Source organism: Ziziphus jujuba, chromosome 2 (genome assembly GCF_031755915.1).
Source record: "Ziziphus jujuba cultivar Dongzao chromosome 2, ASM3175591v1".
NCBI classification, from domain to species: domain Eukaryota; kingdom Viridiplantae; phylum Streptophyta; class Magnoliopsida; order Rosales; family Rhamnaceae; genus Ziziphus; species Ziziphus jujuba.
This window is the reverse complement of record NC_083380.1, coordinates 9,143,526-9,166,399: the sequence shown is the minus strand read 5'-3', so window position 1 is coordinate 9,166,399 and position 22,874 is coordinate 9,143,526. Positions and strand designations below refer to the sequence as shown.

General features: G+C 32.1%; 5 protein-coding genes across 5 annotated transcripts; 2 read left to right on the top strand and 3 right to left on the bottom strand.

The window, feature by feature from the left end:
* Positions 1-451: 451 nt before the first annotated feature.
* On the bottom strand, positions 452-2,304 carry LOC107418193 (mitochondrial pyruvate carrier 1). The gene is made up of 5 exons (XM_016026869.4): positions 2,107-2,304; positions 1,374-1,494; positions 1,213-1,267; positions 985-1,120; positions 452-709 (listed from the first exon to the last, which is right to left on the bottom strand). The coding sequence occupies exons 2-5, from the start codon at positions 1,464-1,466 to the stop codon at positions 670-672; spliced, it is 324 nt and encodes a 107-aa protein (XP_015882355.1). The 5' UTR covers positions 1,467-1,494; positions 2,107-2,304; the 3' UTR covers positions 452-669.
* Positions 2,305-5,459: 3,155 nt separating this feature from the next.
* On the bottom strand, positions 5,460-7,932 carry LOC107418191 (O-fucosyltransferase 37). Its single transcript, XM_016026867.4, has 6 exons — positions 7,144-7,932; positions 6,841-7,009; positions 6,652-6,741; positions 6,256-6,539; positions 5,902-6,160; positions 5,460-5,800 (listed from the first exon to the last, which is right to left on the bottom strand). Exons 1-6 carry the CDS (start codon positions 7,800-7,802, stop codon positions 5,567-5,569), a joined length of 1,695 nt encoding a protein of 564 aa, XP_015882353.3. The 5' UTR covers positions 7,803-7,932; the 3' UTR covers positions 5,460-5,566.
* Positions 7,933-11,018: 3,086 nt separating this feature from the next.
* On the top strand, positions 11,019-15,154 carry LOC107418158 (probable aspartyl aminopeptidase). Its single transcript, XM_016026824.4, has 11 exons — positions 11,019-11,235; positions 11,644-11,779; positions 12,134-12,212; positions 12,308-12,510; positions 12,727-12,796; positions 12,982-13,098; positions 13,264-13,419; positions 13,677-13,850; positions 14,144-14,218; positions 14,295-14,435; positions 14,676-15,154. The coding sequence occupies exons 1-11, from the start codon at positions 11,139-11,141 to the stop codon at positions 14,895-14,897; spliced, it is 1,470 nt and encodes a 489-aa protein (XP_015882310.3). The 5' UTR covers positions 11,019-11,138; the 3' UTR covers positions 14,898-15,154.
* Positions 15,155-15,962: 808 nt separating this feature from the next.
* Positions 15,963-19,497, bottom strand: LOC107418162 (adenylate kinase 4). The gene is made up of 6 exons (XM_016026829.4): positions 19,148-19,497; positions 17,667-17,812; positions 17,453-17,572; positions 17,038-17,205; positions 16,672-16,761; positions 15,963-16,291 (listed from the first exon to the last, which is right to left on the bottom strand). The coding sequence occupies exons 1-6, from the start codon at positions 19,263-19,265 to the stop codon at positions 16,190-16,192; spliced, it is 744 nt and encodes a 247-aa protein (XP_015882315.1). The 5' UTR covers positions 19,266-19,497; the 3' UTR covers positions 15,963-16,189.
* A 2,272-nt stretch (positions 19,498-21,769) lies between these two features.
* LOC107418110 (4-hydroxy-7-methoxy-3-oxo-3,4-dihydro-2H-1,4-benzoxazin-2-yl glucoside beta-D-glucosidase 2, chloroplastic-like) lies at positions 21,770-22,813 on the top strand. The gene is made up of 6 exons (XM_048474645.2): positions 21,770-21,773; positions 22,002-22,010; positions 22,134-22,270; positions 22,395-22,464; positions 22,577-22,635; positions 22,724-22,813. Exons 1-6 carry the CDS (start codon positions 21,770-21,772, stop codon positions 22,811-22,813), a joined length of 369 nt encoding a protein of 122 aa, XP_048330602.2.
* Positions 22,814-22,874: the final 61 nt, after the last annotated feature.

Genomic DNA, 22,874 nt, shown 5'->3' with positions numbered 1-22,874 from the left:
AAAGTTGGGACGTAGTTCAAAGCACCAAACTCGGTACAAAATGTTCAAAAGAAATAAAAAGAACAGGACCCTCAAAAGCCACAGGACAGGGTGTGATTTGCTCCGGCTTGAACTCTATTTTTTCCCCTTGAGATTTACAGTCATCGCTTAGTTTTCTATCCATTGGGTTCTTCCTTTCAAGAATTCAAAGTGTCCGTAAACTTGCTAACTAAGAGATTTTTACAAGCGAGCTCTAAAATTCCATCCTTCATTTTCTTCAAAATAAAACGAATTAAGAGTTCTATTACTCACTGAGACATGGACTTAGAACATCATCTTAACCATTCCACACTCACAAAACCGTTACTCAACAATGCTTATGATTTTAGAACCCCAATCCAATGTTCTTCCAGAGATTGGTTAACTTCTATGCAAATGACACCCACAACCCCACTAAGAGGGGAAAAAGAAACTGCAAGCAAACATTCATTAAATTTCGCATTATCGTATAGGGTACAAGAAGACAGAAACGTGAGATCCAAAAAATTGTGATCTGCTCAATTAAGCTTATGCAAGTATTAAAATTAGAAGAAAATTTGTTTCAACATGAGTCTTCCATAGGACATGGCAATGATTCTGAGAAGTCACAACAAAAACGGTGAAACAGAAATGGAACACTTCACAAGGAAATTACGCAGATTTGGGTTCATCTTTCTTCTCGGACAAGTACCTACCATAAAGCAAACACAGAATAAATTACTTCGTGTATTCTTTCTGCCAATACAGTAACTCATAAAGGGAGACAACGGTTATAATGATCATCTATTATTTTCGAGAACTTCTGCATAGGATTAGGAGCCATATAAAGCCCACAGAAAATTTAACAGGATTTATCACCCCCTGTACCCCACATACCCTGGTGGGAAGAAAGATCAAACAAGAGATAGTTATATATACTTTGTTCGTCAAGACCTTACAAATATATCTAGATTTTCAGTCACTTACCCCTGACCCTTTGCCCAGCGAGACAATTGATATAGTTGTACAGTCTCATTTGAGGCATGGCATGCCAGAAGTAGATAGTTGCGAGGCTTTACCATCCATGCAAATCTCATAAACAATAATGAATACACACACATTGCTGCAGAACAAAAATTCAAAAGGTGAGATTTGAATTTCGCCCGTCTAATGAAGACTGAAAATATCTATATAATTTGAACCAGCAATTCAAACCTGCTGTCATATTCCCAGAGATCATTTCTGGTGGTTTATTCATGTCTGCCAAACCCTGTTAAATAAGTTGCCCTTGTTAAGTCTTCAAGAAAGAAATTAGACTATGAAAAGAGTAAAATTTATATTCATATAACTATAGAAGTTATGGATTCAGAGCATACTGCAGCAACGAATCCCCAGTTGGCAACAGGTCCCCAGAAATGAGTTGTTTTAGGACCAACAGGACTATTCAAGAATGCTTTGAATGAAGCCATGTGTGACTACCGAATCTTAAAGATAGCTCTGCACAAAGAAATAACGAAAAATTTAGAGAATTCAATGTTGAGGAAATATGAACTCAGTAGCATGTATTGATAAAACCCAAAACTAATAACCCTTATCCTTGCTTCAGTCAAACAAAAGCCCATTCTATGCTACTGTTAGGCACACCAAAAGTATCACCCTCTTTCACTATTAATCCACAAAATCCCTTCAACCTTCTCATAGTCAATAAAAATCTCAACCATGACCAATAGCCAGCCAAAAAGCTCATCAAATTGCGAGCACTAATTGTCAATAAGCCACTAATTTCTTCAAGCACACCAATCGAAAAGCGAATGTTAATAAATTCACAACAAGAGGATCGTCATTACAAGTGGAAATATTCAGCAACAATAATAATAATTAAAAAAAAAAAAAAAAACAATTCTTTCTGCAACTAATTGCAGAAGCAAATGTTAACCGCAAAACTCGAACTTGTACCATGAATCATAAAATATCAAGAAAATTTCTCCCAAGAAGGCTTTTTTTTTTTTTTTTGGTTGGGGGGATCCCTACTTAATCGTAACCCTAATTTTTCAAAGTATTCAACACGCGCCACATGGATGAAGACGATGATGACCATGGAAGACATACCTTGTTAAAAAAAAAAAACAAAAATCGCCGGAGTAGGTGGAAAGGATCGGCGATTATAAAACAGAGAGAGAGAGAGAGAGAGAGAGAGAGAGACTGAGACGAATATTTGGCCTCCACAGTAACACAACAAAGTCGAAAAACCAGGAAGCAGAAGGAGCACCAAGACTTTTGGATCTATGTATTTCACACAAGTGAGTTGGTAAACCTGCGACTATTAGGTACTCAATTCCTTTTGTCCACTCCCATTTTGCCACGTGTACATTATGATTACCTGCGACCCAAGCTGTTTTTTCCCCGCATGTTCTTGCCAATAGGGGAATATAACTCCCACTCCCAGCAGCCAATGTTCCACCTACTTTTTCATATTTCTTTTATTAATTTTTGCTGTACTACATTTTTTGAAAAAATAAAATAAAATAGATTTGATTCCTTTTTATGTTCTTTTTATTTATTTATTTTTTGAAACATCCCTTTATAACATTTAAACTAACCAAGGTATGAATTTGAGAAAATTTATTAATTAATATAACAGTTATAATATCCCTTCTTCTATTTATATGTTTTTGAAGTTGCAAAATTTATATTCTTTTTTCTCGAGGAATATTGATAAACTCTTCATCAACAAAACATTCAGTTAGAAAATAGAATATTATTTTCAGTTTACCAAAATGCTTTATAAATTTCTCGCCCAAAAAAAATTTAAAAAAAAAATTAAATAAATAAATAAATACTTGAGCTGGGTTTGTTACACATGCACTTAGGAATTAGGTGATATATCAAATATATTATGATCAATGATAATAGCTTAGCAGAAATAAACTAATCAATCATTATATTTATGAGTTTGAAGGTTATGGCTCAAATATTTTTACAAGCTTTTTTATTGTTGTTCAGATAATCCCATGTTGCAATGTCAAATAGTGCCATTGATCTGTGATTTATGATATTATCCGGAAATTTCTTTTTTATTCCCAAAAAAATATCAAATAAATAAATATTTGATTCATAATAGCTTTTTTATTTTTGGAGATTAACATTATCCAAATAGTTTGGATTTTTTTATTTATTTTTTTTTGGGTGAATATATAGTTTGTAGTCGAGAGGAAAAATGAGTGGTCTAATTATAATTAGAGGAAAAATGAGTGGAGTTACATGGAATATTCCCTTTAACTAAGTTTATTTATTAAAAAGTCTGTTTAGTCTATAATAATAAATAAAATAATTGAAATTTACATTGGTTTGCATTTTATATATGTTTTTTCACTACATTGTGTAACACATAATTAAAATAAAAAAAAGGACAAAATATTATAAGGTTATTTTTAATTTGAATTTTATGTGTTATTTTATTCCATTGTATGACAAACAATAAAAAATAATAAAATATTTACTATTTATTTCCACCGATGTAAGAGCAAAATAGATATTTTACAAATCAATTTATTTACATAAATGAGTAAACAAAATTTTATAACATAAATAAAGTGTTGGGATGGTGAATGAAGAATTTTGAAACCTCGGAGGATTGATGATGAGTGATATATTAAGTAACTCTTGTATGAAAAACTTTCAGTTTGACAGAAAATAAAGAATCATAAAAACTCTATAATTCTCACCAAAATGCATTACAAATTGTCAAATTACTTTAAAAGAGTATAAAATTTTGTCGTAAAAGAAAATAGAGGTCCCAAGTTGGGTTCTCTTACAATTTGCCTAAAATGTGCTTGTGCTGTGTGTTATTACACACGCACACAGGAACTGGGTAAAGCTAAGCAATCACATCCTTGTCCCTCTACAACTTCTTGGCTTAGGCTGTCCCTTAAACTTACTGTGAATCTCTCTCATTGTCATACTGCTTCCAAATTCTTCATCAGAAACTGATAAGTCCTGGAAGAAAAATAGCATTGCTCTTTTGTTGGGCTTTATAAACTTCTTTCGGCTCATATAGGCCCCTCCCCTGTGACCCTCTGTCAGGTACATAATCCAAAGCCTATTGTAGGAACTTGGAGGGAAAATGTAGGGAATACACTGAATGCTTGTAATGTATTTAGAAATCTTTCTTTAACCTGCATGGCTCCAAGCATGTTCTCACGATGAAAGTTGGGAAGGTACACACATATAGCTGCTCAATGAGACAATATGGTCTTATGGCAGCCAAAGCAGAGGACTTATTGATGAAAGGTATGACTTTGTCACTAAATTTGGAAATTCCATCACAAATGGCTGCAGAGCCTGCCTTCTGTACAATAGCTCTCCCCTCCGGCATTTTATAAAAATTGTTATGCCAACAATGTGGCTAAACTACAATAGGAAGAGATCTTCTAACTTTACCTTGCCATTTCCAATGCATAAAAGGACATTAACATATAGCTCATGCTCAACCTTCGGGTAAGGTATTTGCTCATTTTGGTTATGTGAAAACAGTTGTTGGATTTAGAATTTTAGTCTATGCCAACGACCCCCACACTCTTAACACAGAAGAAAAGGAAATAAAATCTTTGTAACCAAATAATTATTAATAGTATAGGAAACAATATTGACAGAAATATAAGATCCAAAAAAATTGTGATATGCCCAATTAAAGTACTTGTTCTAGCAGTAAAATCAGGCACAAATTTGTTTCAACATGAGTTTTTCATAGGCCTCCACAGTGCTACTACCACAGAGATGATAAGTAGAAGCAGAAGCACAAGACTTTGAACCTGTGTTGTATTTCACAGAGTGAGTTGGTGGGCCTGCGACTATTAAGAAGCAATCCTTCTGACCAGTTCTATTCTGCCACGTGCCTCTAACATGATTACGTGGAATCCAAGCTACCATTTTCTACATAGGCTTTCTAACAGGGGAATATAACTTCCAGGAGCCAAGTTCCAACTACTTTGTTGTGTTTTTCATGTTATATTCTACTTATATTTGCTAAATTACCTTTTTTTTTTTGGGACTACCTTTTTTCTTGTTCTTGGCTTATCAATTTTTACAATTTATTTATACTATTATGACTTAGAGCTGTTTATTTACCTTCATATAGAAATCTAATCAATATAAAGTATATGAGAATTCAAAGTTTATAGAATTTTGTTTAATTTTACGTCATCTTTGAGATATAGAGTGACAAATTCCATTACTTTTCTAGCGAAAAATTCTGAATATTAATCTTCTAACAAAATTATATATACATACATTATATATATATATATATGCTATTTCAATCTGTGAAATTATATTATAGGTCCTATTCTCCAAAACAATTTTGTTAACTCTTCTACGAACAAAACATTCACGTCGGCTGAAAAGAAAAGAAGGTCATAATTTGCAGTCTGGCTAAGGCAGAAATTCTTAAAAAAAAAAAAAAAAAAAAAAAAATCACCAAATTGCTTTACAAATTGTCAAAAGAAAGAATTACAAATTTTTGTTACAAAATAAAAACAGAGATCCCAAGTTGGGTTCTCATAGAGTTTGCTTAAAAAATGCTTGAGCTAGGTTTATTACACATGCATTCAGGAACTGGATACGCTATCACATCCTTGTCCCTCCTATAACCTCTTGGCTCAGGTTGTCCACTAGATTTCCTATGAAGCTCTCTGATAATGCTTCCAAATTCTTCGTCAGAAATTGACTTGTCTTCAAAGACGGGTAGCATAGCTCTTTTGTTAGGCTTTATAAACTTCCTATGCCCCACATAAGCTCTGTGACCCTGCAAATTACGCAAAACCAAACCCCATTAGAGGGATACTCACAGAGAGGGAAAAAAAAAAAAAATGTTGGTTTTTGCAGTCAATCTTTGGTCTGTATTACCTGCATGACTCGGCCCATATTTCCACCATGGGAAGGTACAAACACGTTGCTGCTCAATGAGACAATGTAGTCTATGGCAGCCAAAGCAGATGACTTGTTCATGAAGGGTGTGAGCTCTCCTTCTTTTGCCAACATTTCCTTTGTCACTAAATTCGGAAATTCTGACAAAAGTGGCTGCAGAGCCTGCTTTCCGCCGAAGGGTTCTCCTCCGGCATTGTATATCCGTGCACTTTTCGGTGCACCAAGACCCTTAAGCAATCTGCATATTAGTGCCAAAGTTAGAATTATACCAAATTGTCAATGTCACCAATGTGGCTAAAATTACACATAGAAGAGATTTTCCTAACATTTTACCTTGCCATTTCCAATGCATTAAGCGGGCACAGTCCCGCAAGGCGTCGTTGAACATAGCTCATGTTCAACCTTCCAGTGAGGTATTCCGGCCGAGATTGCCGGATTTTGGCGATGACATCATCGAATTCCGGGCCAAGACCGGTGAGACATCCTGTTCTGACCCACACATCTTTCTCAAGTCTGAGATGGAGAGCAATGTATGGACCTTCAATCCACATTCTCTTTGCTAGTTGATTCCCAAGCTCCCTAATTGGTTCTGCAAATCTCAAAGCATGGAAAGCCACCTAACAGAAAAAATTGAACCAGAAATATTACCCAAAAAAAAAAAAAAAAAAAGAAAAGAATGAAAGAAAGTCTAAAATCTGAGAATCTGATCCAGTTAATCAATCACTTTACCTTACACCTAAGCTTCTGCAAATCAGGTGGAAGATTCTTTGAGAGTTTAGAATCTATCCCTTTTAATACCAGAACGCCTTCTTGATTCAACTACATCAAACGGGCAAAGATTAAAATTTTGCATAAAATAAAAATATGGGAATGTAGCAGATTATAAAACCAAGTAACAAAATTTGGTAAATTAATTACTTGGTTGAAGAATCTGGCATGGATCCACTGTGGAGTGACATCACGAGGAATCCTGGTCTCAATTGACTGCCTTGACATCAAATGTGTAGACGGTAAAGATGAGACAACTCTAACATCAGCTTTCAAAGTCCTCTTGAAACGCAAAACGTCGAAAATATCCGAAAATTCGCTGCAAAAATACACATCGAAAATTGAATCTTTCTGTTGTAGAAAACAGATTTTCAATGCAAGAAAACAGAGTAAAACTATAAAAGAAAACAGAGTAAAACTATATGTATATATTTATATGTTTGCATAATATACCTTTCGTCTCCCCAAATGAGATTGACCTGCAAAACGGGAACAACCAAAGCGGCTTCGAGAATCCTAGCGATGACAACAGCATCAACAATCTGATTCCTTTGCTGGTTCAAACCCCCTGAAGCAACCACCATTAGAAACCTCCTCTTCTCCTTCGAAATCCTCGAAGAAGCTTTTCGATACCCAATGCTGAAATCCAAACATGGCTTGTACCCTTCTCCCTCTGGTTGATTCCAGAACTCTCTCTCCTTTTCGGAGACATTTCCGACGACCCTTTGAGCCGGCAACGGAACCATAACACTGTTCAACAGTTTCGGCTCGTCGGAAACTCCATTATCATCGGAAACAGTGGAAGCGAGAGAGGTGAAGAAGAAGGAAGATTGAGAAGGTGGTGATGATGATGGTGAAGTGACAGGGCAGGGGACGAATTCTTGAGAAGATGGTAGGAAAATGAGGATGAGAATTCCCAAGAAAGTGAAGGAAAATAGGATGGAAAGATAAAAGAGAGAGATGGGTTGTGAGGTGCAGAGGCTGTTGAGGTTTCTTGGATTCTTCTTGAGGGAGAAGAAGAGGGAATACAGTGGTGAAAGTGGAAGCAAGTGCAAAAATGGTGATGGGTTTATGGTGATGAAGGAGTTCTTGGTGCTTCTTGGTCTCGCCATTGAAGCAGAGCTTTATCACAGAGTGAGCTATCGAAGATTAATGGTGGTGTTTTATTCTTTGAATCTTGGATCTCAGTTCTTGAACACACACAGATATATATATATATATAGAGAGAGAGAGAGAGAGAGGCAAAGAAGGAGAATTTGAAAGGAAAAGAAAGAAGGAAAAAGCTTTGCTCTGTGGAATTTGCAATCCGAGGGAAAAATATTGGAGTACTTGAATGTTTTGATCAGGGAGGTTCGAATTGTCGAATTTAGCCTCAGATTCTTGAAAGCGAGCGTATAGTTTTAGGGTGTTTTGGTAATAATATCCAATGCTTTAGTTAACGGACTGTTTATTTTCAGTTGATTCAGTTGAGTTTTCCCGGTCAAAAAAACAAAAAAATAAATTAATAAATAAATAAAGCCATGGCTTCCCCAGCTGAACACTGCAACATGTGTGAAATTCCGAAATTACCCTTGAATAGAAATTGTCAAACCGAATTTCTCCTAATCTCTATACGTTATTGTAATTAAATAAAAGATTTTGTTGATCTAAATAAGCAAAAAATAGTCTTAAAAAAGAAGAGAACAAATAAAATAATTGTTGAACCAATTCGTTCTTATAATAAATGAGTGGTATTGTTACTAAGTGCAAATCAATGTACCAAAAAAATAAAAATAAAAATATATAATATAATTTCATAAAACAAATTTTGAAATAAAATAAGTGGATAGCAACTGAAACAATTATATCTTTCTATAATAACATTGATATAAATTGTATAGATTAAATTATGTTGATAGCATATAAGAGGTTCAATGGGACAGTGAAGAATGATCCAGAACACCGTATTTATTTTTATTTTTCGAAGAACACATATTTATATTCTTATGATATAAATGATCCTTATATATATAATTTTATAAAAGGATGTTGCATAATTAATATAAAATGGGTAACTTAGATCTAATTAAAAACTCTAATGACTTAAAATATGATGGATTAAGTTCCTTCCAAATCGAAAATAAAAACCAATACTCGTTGAATTTTTATACATAGTTTTAATGTCTTCAAAACCAAAAAAAAAAAAAAAAAAAAAAAAAAAAAAAAAAAAAAAAGGAAATCTAACAAATTATAAAGGAAAATAAAAATTATGGGCAAGAATATTGAATAAGCTTGATAAGCTAGCTCATGGATTATCTCTAAAAGCATTTTCTCTATTTTCTTCATTGTATTTTTTTTTTCTTTAAATAAGAAATTTTTTAGATAATGTATATCTGGTTAAGTGAAAAGGAAGAAGATCTTGCATTTTCAGCAACTACCATTGACTTCATCTTATTAATATTTTTATGCATGAAAGGTACTAGGAAGATATTTTTATTCCCCTTCCATTAATTGTTATTGTTTTTCCAAAGTTTAAGCATCGCTGTTGCTTGGACTGATTTTCTTTCTCATTGTCTAACATTTATTTATTTTTTTTGATATAAATATTTGCATAAGAAAATAGTACTCTAACAAACTATAAAAAATATAAAATATAATAGTATTATTATTAAAGATAAAATATAAATATATTGAAAAAAAATACATGATTCTACAAATGTATGAAATCCACCAAAGGAAATAACAGAAATTAAAATTATTACATGTTTTCAATAAAATATTATGCTTTTATTATGTATATTTCATAAATATATTTTAACATAATAATCTGTCCTATTATCCTTCTTACTCAAAACCCTATTTCACTCTCCCTCCTTTATTAGCTCCTTATATAATAGAGAGAGTTAAGTTCACATCAAATTTATTTGTTAGTTTTTTTATTGATTTGTTCTTTATTGATTATAAAATTATTTTAAAAATTGAAACTTAAAAATAAATTAATGACCTATAAATTTAATAACATATTAAAACTCTATATCGCAGAAAAATATACTCTATAGATAATCTAATAAACTATAAATTTATTTTTAAATATTAACTTTTAAAGTGATAGAATAATTGGTAAAAGAAGTTTTAATGTGAATATGGTGATTATATCTATTCTCTTATCCACAAATTTACTTTTGTATTTTTTTGATGAATGAAAAACTTTTGATTTGGTTATGTAAAGGATACGACTATTTAGCATCGGATGCATTTACTATATTTAATAATCAATGTTCGACTAGTGATAAATCAATCTGTTTATAATATGTTGATAGATAGGTATTTTATTTATTCATACCCAAAAAAACAAAAGAAAAAAAAAAAAAGGGAATCAAACATGACTTTTTATGAGCATAAGATTCACTAATTGATTCTAAAAAGAAACTTCCAATGTCCTAAACATCATGTTGCATAATTTTTTATTTTTATTTATTTATTTTTTTTGTTTTTACTTTCCGTATGTGTTAGCTGGATTGGCCAAAGTAAAAGTTAAGCATAAAGATCAAAGAGAATGGAAATTGGAAAATCAGATATTGGGGCTCTGACTTTTGAGGCTTTCAACTTAGCTTCTCTCAAATACTTCTTATCCTTTTTTTTTTGGTGAATAAATACTTTCATATCCTTTACTATCAAGCTTTAAAAGCTTTTCATCATAACGATGAGTTGTCTTGCAATTCATAGATAGAATAATCTTATTTTTATCTTTCGAATTTAATAATTTTTCACTAATCCAAGAATTTATCAAAATATATATACTTATATAATAATATTACAAACATTTTTTGTTTTTTTCCTCAAGAAACCTCCTATACATTGTGTATTGAAAATAATTGGAGGAATATGATAATTATCATATACACATTAATATTATGCAAAAAAAATATTTTAATTTGTTCATAAATTATTTAAGTTAATCTTATAATTGAAAAAATAATAAAAATTCATGGCATCTTTTTTCCTTTTCAATCAAATAAGCAAGTAAAACATATAATTTTCTCATTCGTACTTATTTTATATATCAAATTCAATTATATTAACTACTTTTTTATTTTTTATTTTTTATTGTTGATATTTCAAAACAAGTTAGAATTAGAATGTGGATATATAATATATTTATATACTAGATCATGGAAAAACATCATAATCAATTAACTATATTACCAAAAAGGAGAAGAGTAAAAGATGGATGTATCGTTGTGGGCCTAGGCCCAAAGCATATATATCTAAAAGTGAACCTCACGCAAATCCTATTCAGACTCAAAACAAACACGAATACAAGCACATATAAAAGATAAAAGACGAAGGACAAAAACTAGAAATTCGAAACGCAAAGCAAGAAAAAGAGTCTTTGAGAGCAGAGTGAGAGACTGAGGGAGAGAGAGAGTGTGTGAAGGCCAAAAAAAAAAGCTCGAAAGTAAAGCGGCATGGCAGCAAAAGAAGAATCCAGAAATGAAGGAAGCTCTGTTGTCTCTGATCTTCTCAACTTCTTGAACGCTTCTCCAACTGCTTTCCACGCTGTTGGTAAGTTTTTTTTTTTTTTTTTTTTTTTTCCTTCACTCGTTTCCTTTGTTTGTTTCCCGAGAATATTCTATTGAACATTATACAAAAACCAATCCCATTTCCTCATATCGTTAGATTAATTAGTTTCTATAGAAACTAGATTGATATATTTATCTACCCTTTTTAAATATTTATTTAATCTTGATTGCATTTTATGTATTCAGTTCATGTTTTGTGATTCCAAGTGGAAAAAAAAAAAAATATATATATATATATATATTTTCTTTTCCTTTGGGATTCTCTGAAACCGAACAGGAGACTTGATTGTTTTAGTGTTTTAATGAATTTGAGTTGGAAATTTTTTTTTTTAAATATTTTATTTTTTATTTTGTATGTGCTTGAGCTTATTTTGTTGCATCGGTTTCTCAGACGAGGCAAAGAAGCTTCTGCGAAGTATTGGGTATGAGCAAGTTTTGGAGAGAGAGAATTGGAAATTGGAAGCAGGGAAGAAATACTTCTTCACGAGGAACCACTCCACCATTGTTGCCTTCGCCATCGGTAAAAAGTAAGATTTCTTTTGTTATATTTTCGCGGTAACTTAAGATTTCTTTCATTATATTTAGCTGTAACTTTATATTTATTTTCGTGTTTTTTGCTTAATTGTTGTTGATTTAAGTTCTGCATAGTTGCTAACTGAAGGTAGGAAATCAAATGGAGACAAAAAAATTTTAAATTTATGGGTTTAATTGCTGAGAATACTAGCAAAAATGGGTTTAATGATTTCTTCAAAGCAAATAATCAGCATGAGACCTCCGTATTATGTGTCTGAATCAAAAACAGAATGTTATGCGAGCAGAAATTAGGATTCTTTGTTATTTTGTTTATGTCTTTTTGCTCATATCTTTGAACCCGTGATTAGATTTGTTGCGGGAAATGGATTCCATATTGTTGGTGCTCATACTGATAGTCCTTGTCTCAAACTGAAGCCTATTAGCAAGGTAATTTATTTTTTCTATGTTACTTAAGCTGTATTGAAATGGGGATATTGTGGAGAAACGTTAAATTTTTGTTTCCAATTCGGTACTTTATGCAGGTAACTAAAAGTGGATATTTGGAGGTTGGTGTCCAAACTTATGGAGGTGGTTTGTGGCATACATGGTTTGATCGAGACTTGACAGTTGCAGGAAGGGTGATAATTAGAGAAGAAAAGGATGGTTCTGTTTCTTATTTGCATCGGCTTGTTAGAATTGAGGAGCCCATAATACGGATCCCAACCCTGGCAATTCACTTAGACAGGTTTCTAATTTTACAACATACATCATTATATATTTAGCGGTCAAGTGATTTATCATTAGGGTTGGAATATGTGTAGGTAATTTTAGCTCAGCCTATTTGATAATCCCAATTATTATTATTTTTTTCTTTGCTAGGAAATATGATAATCCCATTTCACCTTCAGGAAATAATTATAATTGCTTTTAAAATTTATATGTTCATTATATCTTTTTATAGGAATGTTAATGATGGATTTAAGGTGAACACACAGACCCATCTTCTTCCAATCTTGGCAACATCAATCAAGGTAATCATGGAAATGAATTTTGTGATATTCATTTCGGTTCAGCCGAGGTCATTAATATCATATACCATCTTTCAAATCAATAATTAAAATCAGTATGAAATAAACATTGATGCCTGGATCTTAGTGCACAAAATCAATCCTTGGATTAACTTTGTTTTCATTTATCCAAAAAATACTTTTTGCAGGCAGAGCTCGATAAAGTTGTTGGTGAAAATGGTTGCATTGAAAGTCAAGCTCAGAATGATGGAAAGAAATCTAACGAGAAAATAGACTCTAACAGGCATCACTCGCTTTTATTACAGGTAGTAGAACCTGAGTGTATTCCCTCCTTCTTCCTGTTCGCTTTTTCCTTTCCTTTGGGGAGGATGACAATTAGTGTGGTTATGAAGATAATTGTTCTCCTCAATTATTTATTTAATGGGTATGCTATGGTGATAATTTTGTTGTATTTATTTTCCTTCTTCTAGCTTCTTGCAAGTCAGCTTGGATGCAAACCGGATGATATTTGTGATTTTGAATTGCAAGCATGTGATACTCAACCAAGTATACTGGCTGGTGCCACAAAAGAATTCATATTCTCAGGACGGCTTGATAATCTCTGCATGTCATTTTGTTCACTTAAGGTACGAGGTTGTTTTTATTATAGGAAGCTCTGCCATTGAAAGAATCCCTTTTGGTTCTTTCTCTTCTGAAATTTTCTGGTGAGAAATTAAATTATAAAATAGTATTCAGGAACTTATTGAGGATCAAAGAGGAGGTTGACAAGTTATGTTGGCGTGAAAAAATCTTGAGAAACTTTAGTTTCCTATATTGTTTGTTTCTCTGTTTACAAGACCTCATACAGCAGCTGGTTTTTCCTTTTTATGTTGTTTTGTTTCAGGCTCTAGTAGATGCTACAGCTTCTGAAAGCAGCCTTGAGGATGAGGCTGGTGTTAGAATGGTAGCTTTGTTTGATCATGAGGAGGTTGGATCTAACTCAGCCCAGGGTGCTGGGTCTCCAGTCACGTTAAATGCTCTATCACGAATCACAAATTCCTTTACTTCAGATTCTCAGGTAGTAACTGTTCCACCATGTTCCTACTTCTGTTTCAAAAAAGGTGTCATGGTTATCTCATGCGTTGCAGAGCTAGTTAGCAATGTTATGTATAAATTAGAACACTGCTTAGAAAATCTGTGGGTCCAATGCCATATATGCTATTTAAACAATTTCATGCATGTTAGAAATTGGGAGGTCTATTTGTCGTAACAGATCAAATTTGCTGTCAATATGATGGAAACGGAATGGCTTTAAATCAATTGTGCAGTTTTCTGAAAATATGGATATTTTTCCTGTTGATTTCCTTTCAGCTGCTTGAGAAAGCAATACAGAAGAGTTTTCTTGTATCTGCTGACATGGCACATGCCCTGCACCCTAATTATGTGGTATGTTATATCAGGTTATAATGGTTTGGCCGTGCTTTCAATTTTGCACCATATTGATTTAACGTTCCTTTTTCAGGACAAACATGAAGAGAATCATCAGCCCAAGTTGCATGGGGGCCTTGTCATCAAACATAATGCAAATCAACGTTATGCAACCAATGCTGTCACTTCCTTTGTGTTCAGGGAGATAGCAAATAACCATGAACTTCCAATCCAGGTCAGCTTTCTGCCCCTTTTGGATATTTTGGTTGTGAAAGATTATAGGACACGCATTTCTAATTTGTAGAAACAACCTTCTGCAATACTGTCTCTTGAGAAAGCACAAGGAAAGTGGTAAAAAGAAGTGCAAATAAGTTAGTAAAAACCATATACACTTTTCGGTGAAGGGGTTGAAGTGTGGTATGAGAGTTTGATTCGTTGTTATAGTTGACCTTATCAGAGATTACTTCAAATGCAGGATTTTGTGGTACGAAATGACATGGGTTGTGGTTCAACCATTGGTCCAATCCTTGCAAGTGGTGTTGGAATTCGTACAGTTGATGTTGGTGCGCCACAGCTATCAATGCATAGCATACGAGAAATGTGCGCTGTTGATGATGTGAAACACTCATACGAGCATTTCAAGGCCTATTTCCAGGAGTTCACTCATCTTGATGCCAAGATTACGGTGGACACTTAGGTTTCCATTCCTAATCTTACCTTGCAAGTTCCTGGAGTCTCTTATGGTTGCTAATAAGATCTTGAACTCAGGACGTTGGGAGAAGAGTATGAGAGACGTCGGGAGAAGAGTATGAGAGCCACGGTAATAAGAACCAGAAAAAAAAACACCATATGATTATGATGTGATACATAAAATATGTTGGATGCTTAGATTTGATTATTATGCTGTCTGGTTATGCAAATCTAATAGAGTTACTTCTAAAAGTACTTGGTTCATGCCTTTTCAAGCAACCCCTTAGATTTATCTCCATAATGCTAAATGATGCAAATTGTTAATCCAAGCCCTTATCAGTTTCATTTGAATCTTCAGATTTTCGTAGTGGGGCACCACTAACTTGAAAAGGTGTATGCATGTAACAGAGTAGAATTGTTACTGGCCCACTAACGAATTGGTTTCAGGCCAACCATGAGTCCAAATGGTGGGGGAGTAATTTACATATTATGAAGCAGGAAATTGGATATAAGAGGGTTTATAATTACAGCAATTGGAATATTTGGTTTTAATTGGGAATAACACGTGCAAAAAGCACCAAGTAATAAAAAGATAAAGTTATTTGGACAGTTTAAAAATACATCCTGATATTAACAGTACCATGAAAAGTTGCCGAGACTCAAAATTGCTTTTGGCTAATGCGAAGTTATGTAAAAGCCTATGTTTAACTTATATGCATCAAAATAAAATCCAATTATTATTTTATACAATAATATATATTAGAAAATTTATTTTTTCTGTATAAATTACAAAATATCATTTTCTATCTTTCGTATTTAAGCCGGTCACATAAACACAATGTCTTATGATAAATAATTTTTTTTTCTTTCAAATATAAAGTATGCTTTTTGCAGGTAAAAGTTTGTGAACAGACAATGTAGCTAATGTTAGACAGCTAATGTTAGAATATTAGAGTTTTACTACCTGCAAACTCCCATAATTGGTTATTAACAATAATGAAAGCGAGAAGCACAAATGGAGAAGATGTACAATGTATCTATAGGACTATAATAATTTATGAAGGAAAAGGTGAACCAACAATTCCATTGAATTTTTTATTTGAAACTTTTCTACTCACTAAAACCCCTCAAAAAGTTTTGACAGCAGCCGCCATTTGCAATCCGAAAATCAATGAAATAGACATAAAAAAAGGTCAATCCAGATTCAATTGTATTAAATAATACAAAAGGCCCATGAGGACTTGCAAAAGTTATGGAGAAACAAAGTTAAAAAATGCAGAGTTGGCCCTGTTTCTTTTTTTACGAAGAAAGTACTTTCTGGACCTCGGCTGAGACCTCTTTGGGAGGTTTCTCTGCATGAAGATCAGCAACTAAGCCCTTCTGGGAATAGTATCGAATTACCTGAAAATTTATTACAAACAAAACCCATTTTATTAAAAGTGAATTCAATGAGAAATATCTTATACTCAACCTGAAAATCGAGAATCTTTCTCATACATAATGGATAGAATAAACAAAGGAACTAACTGTTATTAGCCTAGGACAATCCATATGCAATTCAGTTTAAAGAACTTGGCTGGCTAACTGTCTGTTACCAAGATCTCTCTTGATAGTTTTAATGATGATTGGTTAATCATCCGTATTATTGATTACTTTATAACCATAAAAGCTTGTATCATCAAAATGACTACTACTGGAATTCTAACAATTATGCGAAATACTTTTTGAAATTATTCTTCCTGTTTTAGATTTACTAAAGTGAAAGGAAACCGAAAGCATACTGGTTCAGTTTGCTTGTGGAATGCCTCCAGCCTTGATTTCAGAACACCAGCAGTATCATCCTTACGTTGAATCAAAGGTTCTCCAGTAACCTTGGACGAAAGACAAGGAGCAAGATTCATCAGCATAAAACTAACCTACTGTCATAGAAAGGTAGCTAATACAGAGGCTCACTACAGAAAGCAGATTAGATATTGACTAATTAGTTAATAAAAAGTTAAATTGATCTTTATAACTTGTACTAATGTGCAATTTCACATATTCTATCACAAAGCATCTTGCATGTCAAGATAACTATAGATTTTCTTAGATGCGCAAATAATTTTTTTTTCTGACCCCAAAAACCAAAGAAGATATGGCTGCCTTACATCATCAACGCCAGGAGTCTTGGGAGGGGCAAATTTCGTGTGGTAGGTTCTACCACTGGATGGGTGTATCCAGCGACCAGTAATCCTCTCCTCCAAGATTGCATCATCAATTGCAAAGTTGAGCACCTTATCGACTTTTACTCCGTGCTTTGCCAGTGTCTCATCAAGCTGTATATAAAAGGAAATAACTGTATGGTCAGAAGGTCAAACAAGAGGTCAAAAAGCATACAAATTTCAAAGAATAACTCAATCAGAAGAGGAAAAAAAAGAAAAAAGAAAAAAGAAAAAAAAAAACACCTTCTGAAGCTCAAACACAAAGAGTTCAAAAAGCATACAAATTTCCAAGAACAGCTCAATCACAAGGAGGAGGGAAAAAAAAAAAAAAAAAAATTGCAGATGTCAAAAAATACAGCACCTTCTGTGCTTGGACCTCAGTCCTTGGAAATCCATCAAGAATGAAACCTTTCTGACACGAAGGCTTCTTAATTGCTTCATCTATTATGCCAACAACCAGGTCATCAGAAACAAGTTCTCCCTGAAATGTTGTTAAATAAACTCCCATTAACAACTTTAACAAAAAAATGCATTCAGAAATGTCACAGTAAAATAACATATAAAGGGAAGATAACCTTGTCCATAGCCTCTTTAGCCTTGAGTCCAAGAGGGGTCTTAGCTGCAACTGCAGCTCTTAACATATCACCAGTTGCCAAGTGACACAAACAGTACTCATCCTTAATAATTGGTGATTGGGTGCCTTTTCCTGACCCAGGTGGACCTGCATCATAATTTCATGGTCACACATAAAAATCAGGCCAAGTAAATAACTAGTGTAACTATACTGGATTTTTAAATAACTCATATAGGATACAGTTGAATACAATAAAGAAGCATAACTACGGTTTTATTGGCTTCAAATGCATGACAACAAGAATTGGACACAGTGCTAAAGCATTCAAATTGATTAGTTAGAAACTTAGAACGGAGCTAACAAGAAAAAAATGCATAAAGATAACAAAAGAAGGATTTCAAGGGACTATAATGACATCAATTCATATAGATCAGTTTCTATTTGCCTAACTCTTAGATCAATTCATATCTGTATTCATGATGGTCAAGGTTTCCAGGAATGTTAACGATTTTCTTAACAATGTCAAGCAAGCTTGGATGTTAAACAATCACCAAATCTTGAAATTTGAAGATCCACCAAATAAATTGATCAGAAATGATTGACCTCCATACCACTTAACACATAATATGCATTGAGTGACAGGAAAAAAAGGAAGTTATATACCATAATAGCAAACCAAAAGCAATAAGAAAACATCATGCTTGTGTTGCAAATTCAGGGCACAATAGCCATCAACAAATACTAGCATATGTTTGCGTGCTTCAGAATTTCCGAAGGACATAGTTTATGCTCAAATAGGTCAGCCTTATGTTGGATGCTAGAAGATAAAATTTGGATAGAAAAAGATAAATAAATAAAAGAAGACTCCATTTTCTAAAACACTGCTTAATCCTAAAAGTAAAAAAAATCCTGACACCATGTAAAGCAATTAAAAAAAAAAAAAAAAAGAAGAAAGAGAAAAAAAGCAAAGCTAATTAATCTTGAAGAAAAATGATAATTTTTGCGAACATAAAAAGAGTTGAGAATTCATTTAAATTAAGCCAACACATGTTCCAAATTTTTTCCCTACATCATTTTGCACACGCTGCTGTCCAAATTTCCTTTAGTTTCTTATAATTTCGTATATTTTCTAATTAACCAATCAGGGCAAAAATCACGGCAAACCAAGAACCAAAAAAAAAAAAAAAAAAAAAAAATTGATATAGAAAAAGGACATTCAAGTCAATCCCCTCCCCACAACAACCGAAACACTCACATACGGCATCGTCAAACATCAAAAGCTCCAAAATTTAAACCAATAATACATCGATATTCTCGGATCTGACTGGACTGAAACACCGAAAAATAGAAACTTTACTCCTTCGGCCGCATCCCCATAAGAAAAAAACCAAAACCCATAAACTTATACATTGAAGGGTACATATATACATGTACATTATACGTATAGGCTTATATAAAAAAAAAATAAAAGAGTATTTTTACCAATAAGGATGAGACGCTTATCGGGTTTGGTGGAGCACTTCATTCGACGAAGGAGCTCATTCATGAGATCCACTGAGGGCACATCTTCCAAATTTGCTGCCGCGGAGCTGTTCGCCATGGCTGTTTCTTCTTCTACCTCTTCTTTCTTCTCTGCTTCTCTCTAGGGTTTGTCTTGTACTCTCTCTCTCTCTCTCTAGGACTTTTCGAGGTTTATGGCAGAGTGAAAGATTACAAAAAGAACAAAAAAAGGGTAAGGCTCTTTGTTTTCGGACCCTCCAATGCTTCGAACTCAAGCAGCGCACCCGCTCTTTACCAGATAACTATGAAATGACGGTTTTGCCCTCATGAAAGGGCATTCTTTAATAAATAAATATGAAAAGCCGAATTCTGTTTTGTATTAAAATATAATTAGCGAAAATGTAAGAAATTTTGCTTCGTGCTGTATTAGATCATGCCTCTCTCTTTTATTTATTTATTTTTTTGGCATAATATTTAAATGGGATAACCATTTTTAATTTTCAAGTCTAATTTCTACATTAATTTTTATGGAAAGTATGAAAGTCTTTTTTTTTTCTTTAACATTTTTATATTCTTCCGTTGCTCATGTTTCATGAACCAAAAAATTTGACAATGAAATTTTAACAAATCGTTTCGTTTTGTTGAATAAATATACCTAACATTGTATATTTAACAAATTATTTTGACAATAAATTTTGTTATTTATTATTTTTGGTAATATGATCATTAATTACCATATCTATTATTCATTAATTGAATTTAATTATATATTTATTTTTTATTTTAAAAATTTAATTTAAAAAAATAAAATTTCCAAATAATTTAAATAACATATAAGTTTTATTGGTGATGATCATCAATAATAGCAAATGATATTCTTCAAAATTAGGTAAGCAGTTAAGAATTCTTTTGTTCCGTGTGGATGTAGATATTCAAACACTTAAAATCAATATTTGTAAAAAGTATTTTTCAAATATGTTCATTGAACCTTCCCCAGTTATTTTTCCACCAAAAGCATTTTCTCTTTTTGAATATTTCAATGAATTTGTCAAATATTTACTCATGTATTTTACAAGGTTAACGATGTAACGACTAAACTAAAACAATATTTCCGTTGAAATATAACAATTAGTTTGTATGTAAAAGAGAAAATAATAAATGGTAAAAAGAAAAACCAACAACAGCTTTGAACAAACAAAATATTGTTGGAAATTTCTGGAAGGAATGATCAAATAATTGAGTCATTTCCTGGAATATATATATATATATATATATAATACAAATTTATTTATCTTTTGAACAAGCTAATTAACTTGACAATCAATTTTCTTTCATAATGTACAAAGGAAGATTGATTAAAAAAGAAGCTGATTATCTTCTAAAAAAGAATGTGCATAGTACTTGACCACCAAAAATTTACCCAACCAATGACATATAATTAATTGGGTTTTTCTTGGATTAGTTTTCTTGGCTTTGTTTGTATAAGAAGTAGTACCTCAGTCTTCGAACAAATTACAACTATGGTTTTTCCAAGAAATATAATAGGTAAACTTTTTGTTTTTGATAACACATATACAGGAGAATTTTCTAAACAAAAATATATAATTAGATTATCAGCAGGATCTTTTGGAAAAATATAATATGTAAACTTTTATTTTATTATTATTATTTTTGATATTATGTAATCGATAAACTATATAGGAGAATTTTCTAATTAATGAAAAAGTATGATACTATTATAAAATGTTTTTCTCTCTTTTTTTTGTGTTTCAAAATGTATTCTTTACTTTAAATTGAGAGCGTTTGATGAACCAGAAAATTATAAAATGAAATTTTAACAAACTACTGTAAAGCGATTGAATATATACAAAGTGAAACTTCACTTAAGTAATTACTACTTTATTTTATTAAAATAAACTTCATATTTAATAAGCATTGAATACTAAGTCATTCCTCTTTTTAGACTTTGAAGATTCCACAGGGAAAACCTAGCTTGATAAACAAGACAGATAAACAGCGTAAGCATGTAAAGCAACAATGTATAAGAAACGGTGTATGAGCAACAGCTACTCTATAAGATCAATCACCTTTACTTTTATTATCATTAAGTAGATCTAGATATCTATAAAGATTTCTTTTTCGAGAAATAAAATTTGTTTTCAAAATCAATTAGAAAAAAAAACTAATTTAACTATAGTAAGAGTTTCATTTTTTTTTTTTTTTGGGGAATAAAACAATGTAACGAGTTTATTAAAATAATGTTTCTATTAAATATAAACAAATAGTTTTTTTTTTTTTTTTTAAAAAAATAGTACAAAAAAGAGAACCAACAATTCGATACAAAGCTGGTGTAGTATGGGCAAAAACTAAAAATAGTTGGATTTGTTTGAAACTGAATGCATCAAATTGAGTTATTAACAAAGAGGCTAATATTATTTTTATTTATTTATTTATTTAACTGTGAACAAACTAATTTACTTGAAAATCAATATTCTTCCATAACATGTACAAATTAAGGGATTGATGCAAAAAGAAGTTTGGTTATCTGCTAAAAAAGAACTGTGCATATCACATTACAGCTAGAAAATTACCAAACCATGACTAATGGGTAACTGGGTTTTTCTTAGACAGGTTGGTTTATATATAACTTAATTGTTTTGTACAAGAGGTAGTACCACAATCTTAATTTGATATCCAAATTACAAACTCTCTTCAAAAGAGCTAGAAGAGAGAAATATGGAATTCTCATTATCAACTTTGTTAACATCAACAAGGCTTTTTCAAAGATCTATTGGAATCTTTTTCTTTACTTTGATACTTTCCTTGTGTTCAATAGACTCTACAGGTTTGTTATATCTTTAATATTGATCATTTTCCATTTTTCTTTTAACCAAAAATTGATCTTTTATTTTTCATCTTAGGCTTAAACTAATTAAAAATGGAGAATATGTGTATGTTCGTTTTGCAGTAATAGTGAATGTCACAACAGCAGGTTATAAGCTTGGATTGGAAGTTCCAAATGCTGAAGTTTATGAAGAATTACAAATAAAATCATCTGATTTTCCAGAGGATTTTGTTTTTGGTGCTGCTACTTCTGCAGCACAGGTAAAAATAAAAATAATAATAAAAAAATCCTCAACAAAAATTCACAAATCTCTCATTTTTAACAAAAAAGAAAAAAAAGAAATTATGTTTTCATCTATTCATGCTTATCAATTCTGATACATAGATTGAAGGCTCACCAAATAAAGATGGGAAAGGACAAAGTGATTGGGAATACCAAGCTATAAATTTCCCAGGTTCAAACATAATATATTTTCTTATTAATTTGCCTAATAAACTTTTTTTTTCCCTCTAAAGTTTTCAAATATTTCACTTGCTTATATTTTATCTCATAATTTTTTATTGCAGATAGCATTGCGAATAGTAGCAAATTCCTTCAAGGAATTGACTCCTATAAAAGATACAAGGTGGAAAAGAGAAGAAAAAATATTTGATCAAATTGTACAAAATTAAAGAAATTTATCATATATTTTACACAATATCTATATTCTGTAGGGAGATGTGAAGCTTGTGAAAAAACTTGGAGTTGATTCTTATAGATTATCTCTTGCTTGGACTAGAATTCTTCCAAGTAATAATAGCTAAACTTTTATATCTACTTTTTCTTGCTTTTATCTTTAATTTAATTTCTTACATTATTATGGGG

Excerpts from the sequence above, each read along its gene's own strand:
- LOC107418193 (XM_016026869.4), bottom strand. The coding sequence starts at position 1,466 with ATGGCTTCATTCAAAGCATTCTTGAATAGTCCTGTTGGTCCTAAAACA. Across the intron at positions 1,121-1,212 it reads CTCTGGGAATATGACAGCAG|CAATGTGTGTGTATTCATTA; the intron begins GTTTGAATTGCT and ends TTTGTTCTGCAG. Across the intron at positions 710-984 it reads CGCTGGGCAAAGGGTCAGGG|GTACTTGTCCGAGAAGAAAG; the intron begins GTAAGTGACTGA and ends GCTTTATGGTAG.
- LOC107418191 (XM_016026867.4), bottom strand. The coding sequence starts at position 7,802 with ATGGCGAGACCAAGAAGCACCAAGAACTCCTTCATCACCATAAACCCA. Across the intron at positions 6,540-6,651 it reads TGCAGAAGCTTAGGTGTAAG|GTGGCTTTCCATGCTTTGAG; the intron begins GTAAAGTGATTG and ends TTTTTCTGTTAG. Across the intron at positions 5,801-5,901 it reads ATATGGGCCGAGTCATGCAG|GGTCACAGAGCTTATGTGGG; the intron begins GTAATACAGACC and ends CGTAATTTGCAG.
- LOC107418158 (XM_016026824.4), top strand. The coding sequence starts at position 11,139 with ATGGCAGCAAAAGAAGAATCCAGAAATGAAGGAAGCTCTGTTGTCTCT. Across the intron at positions 11,236-11,643 it reads AACTGCTTTCCACGCTGTTG|ACGAGGCAAAGAAGCTTCTG; the intron begins GTAAGTTTTTTT and ends TCGGTTTCTCAG. Across the intron at positions 11,780-12,133 it reads GCCTTCGCCATCGGTAAAAA|ATTTGTTGCGGGAAATGGAT; the intron begins GTAAGATTTCTT and ends ACCCGTGATTAG.
- LOC107418162 (XM_016026829.4), bottom strand. The coding sequence starts at position 19,265 with ATGGCGAACAGCTCCGCGGCAGCAAATTTGGAAGATGTGCCCTCAGTG. Across the intron at positions 17,813-19,147 it reads TAAGCGTCTCATCCTTATTG|GTCCACCTGGGTCAGGAAAA; the intron begins GTAAAAATACTC and ends ATTATGATGCAG. Across the intron at positions 17,573-17,666 it reads CTAAAGAGGCTATGGACAAG|GGAGAACTTGTTTCTGATGA; the intron begins GTTATCTTCCCT and ends ACAACATTTCAG.
- LOC107418110 (XM_048474645.2), top strand. Across the intron at positions 22,271-22,394 it reads CTGCTACTTCTGCAGCACAG|ATTGAAGGCTCACCAAATAA; the intron begins GTAAAAATAAAA and ends TCTGATACATAG. Across the intron at positions 22,465-22,576 it reads CCAAGCTATAAATTTCCCAG|ATAGCATTGCGAATAGTAGC; the intron begins GTTCAAACATAA and ends TTTTTATTGCAG.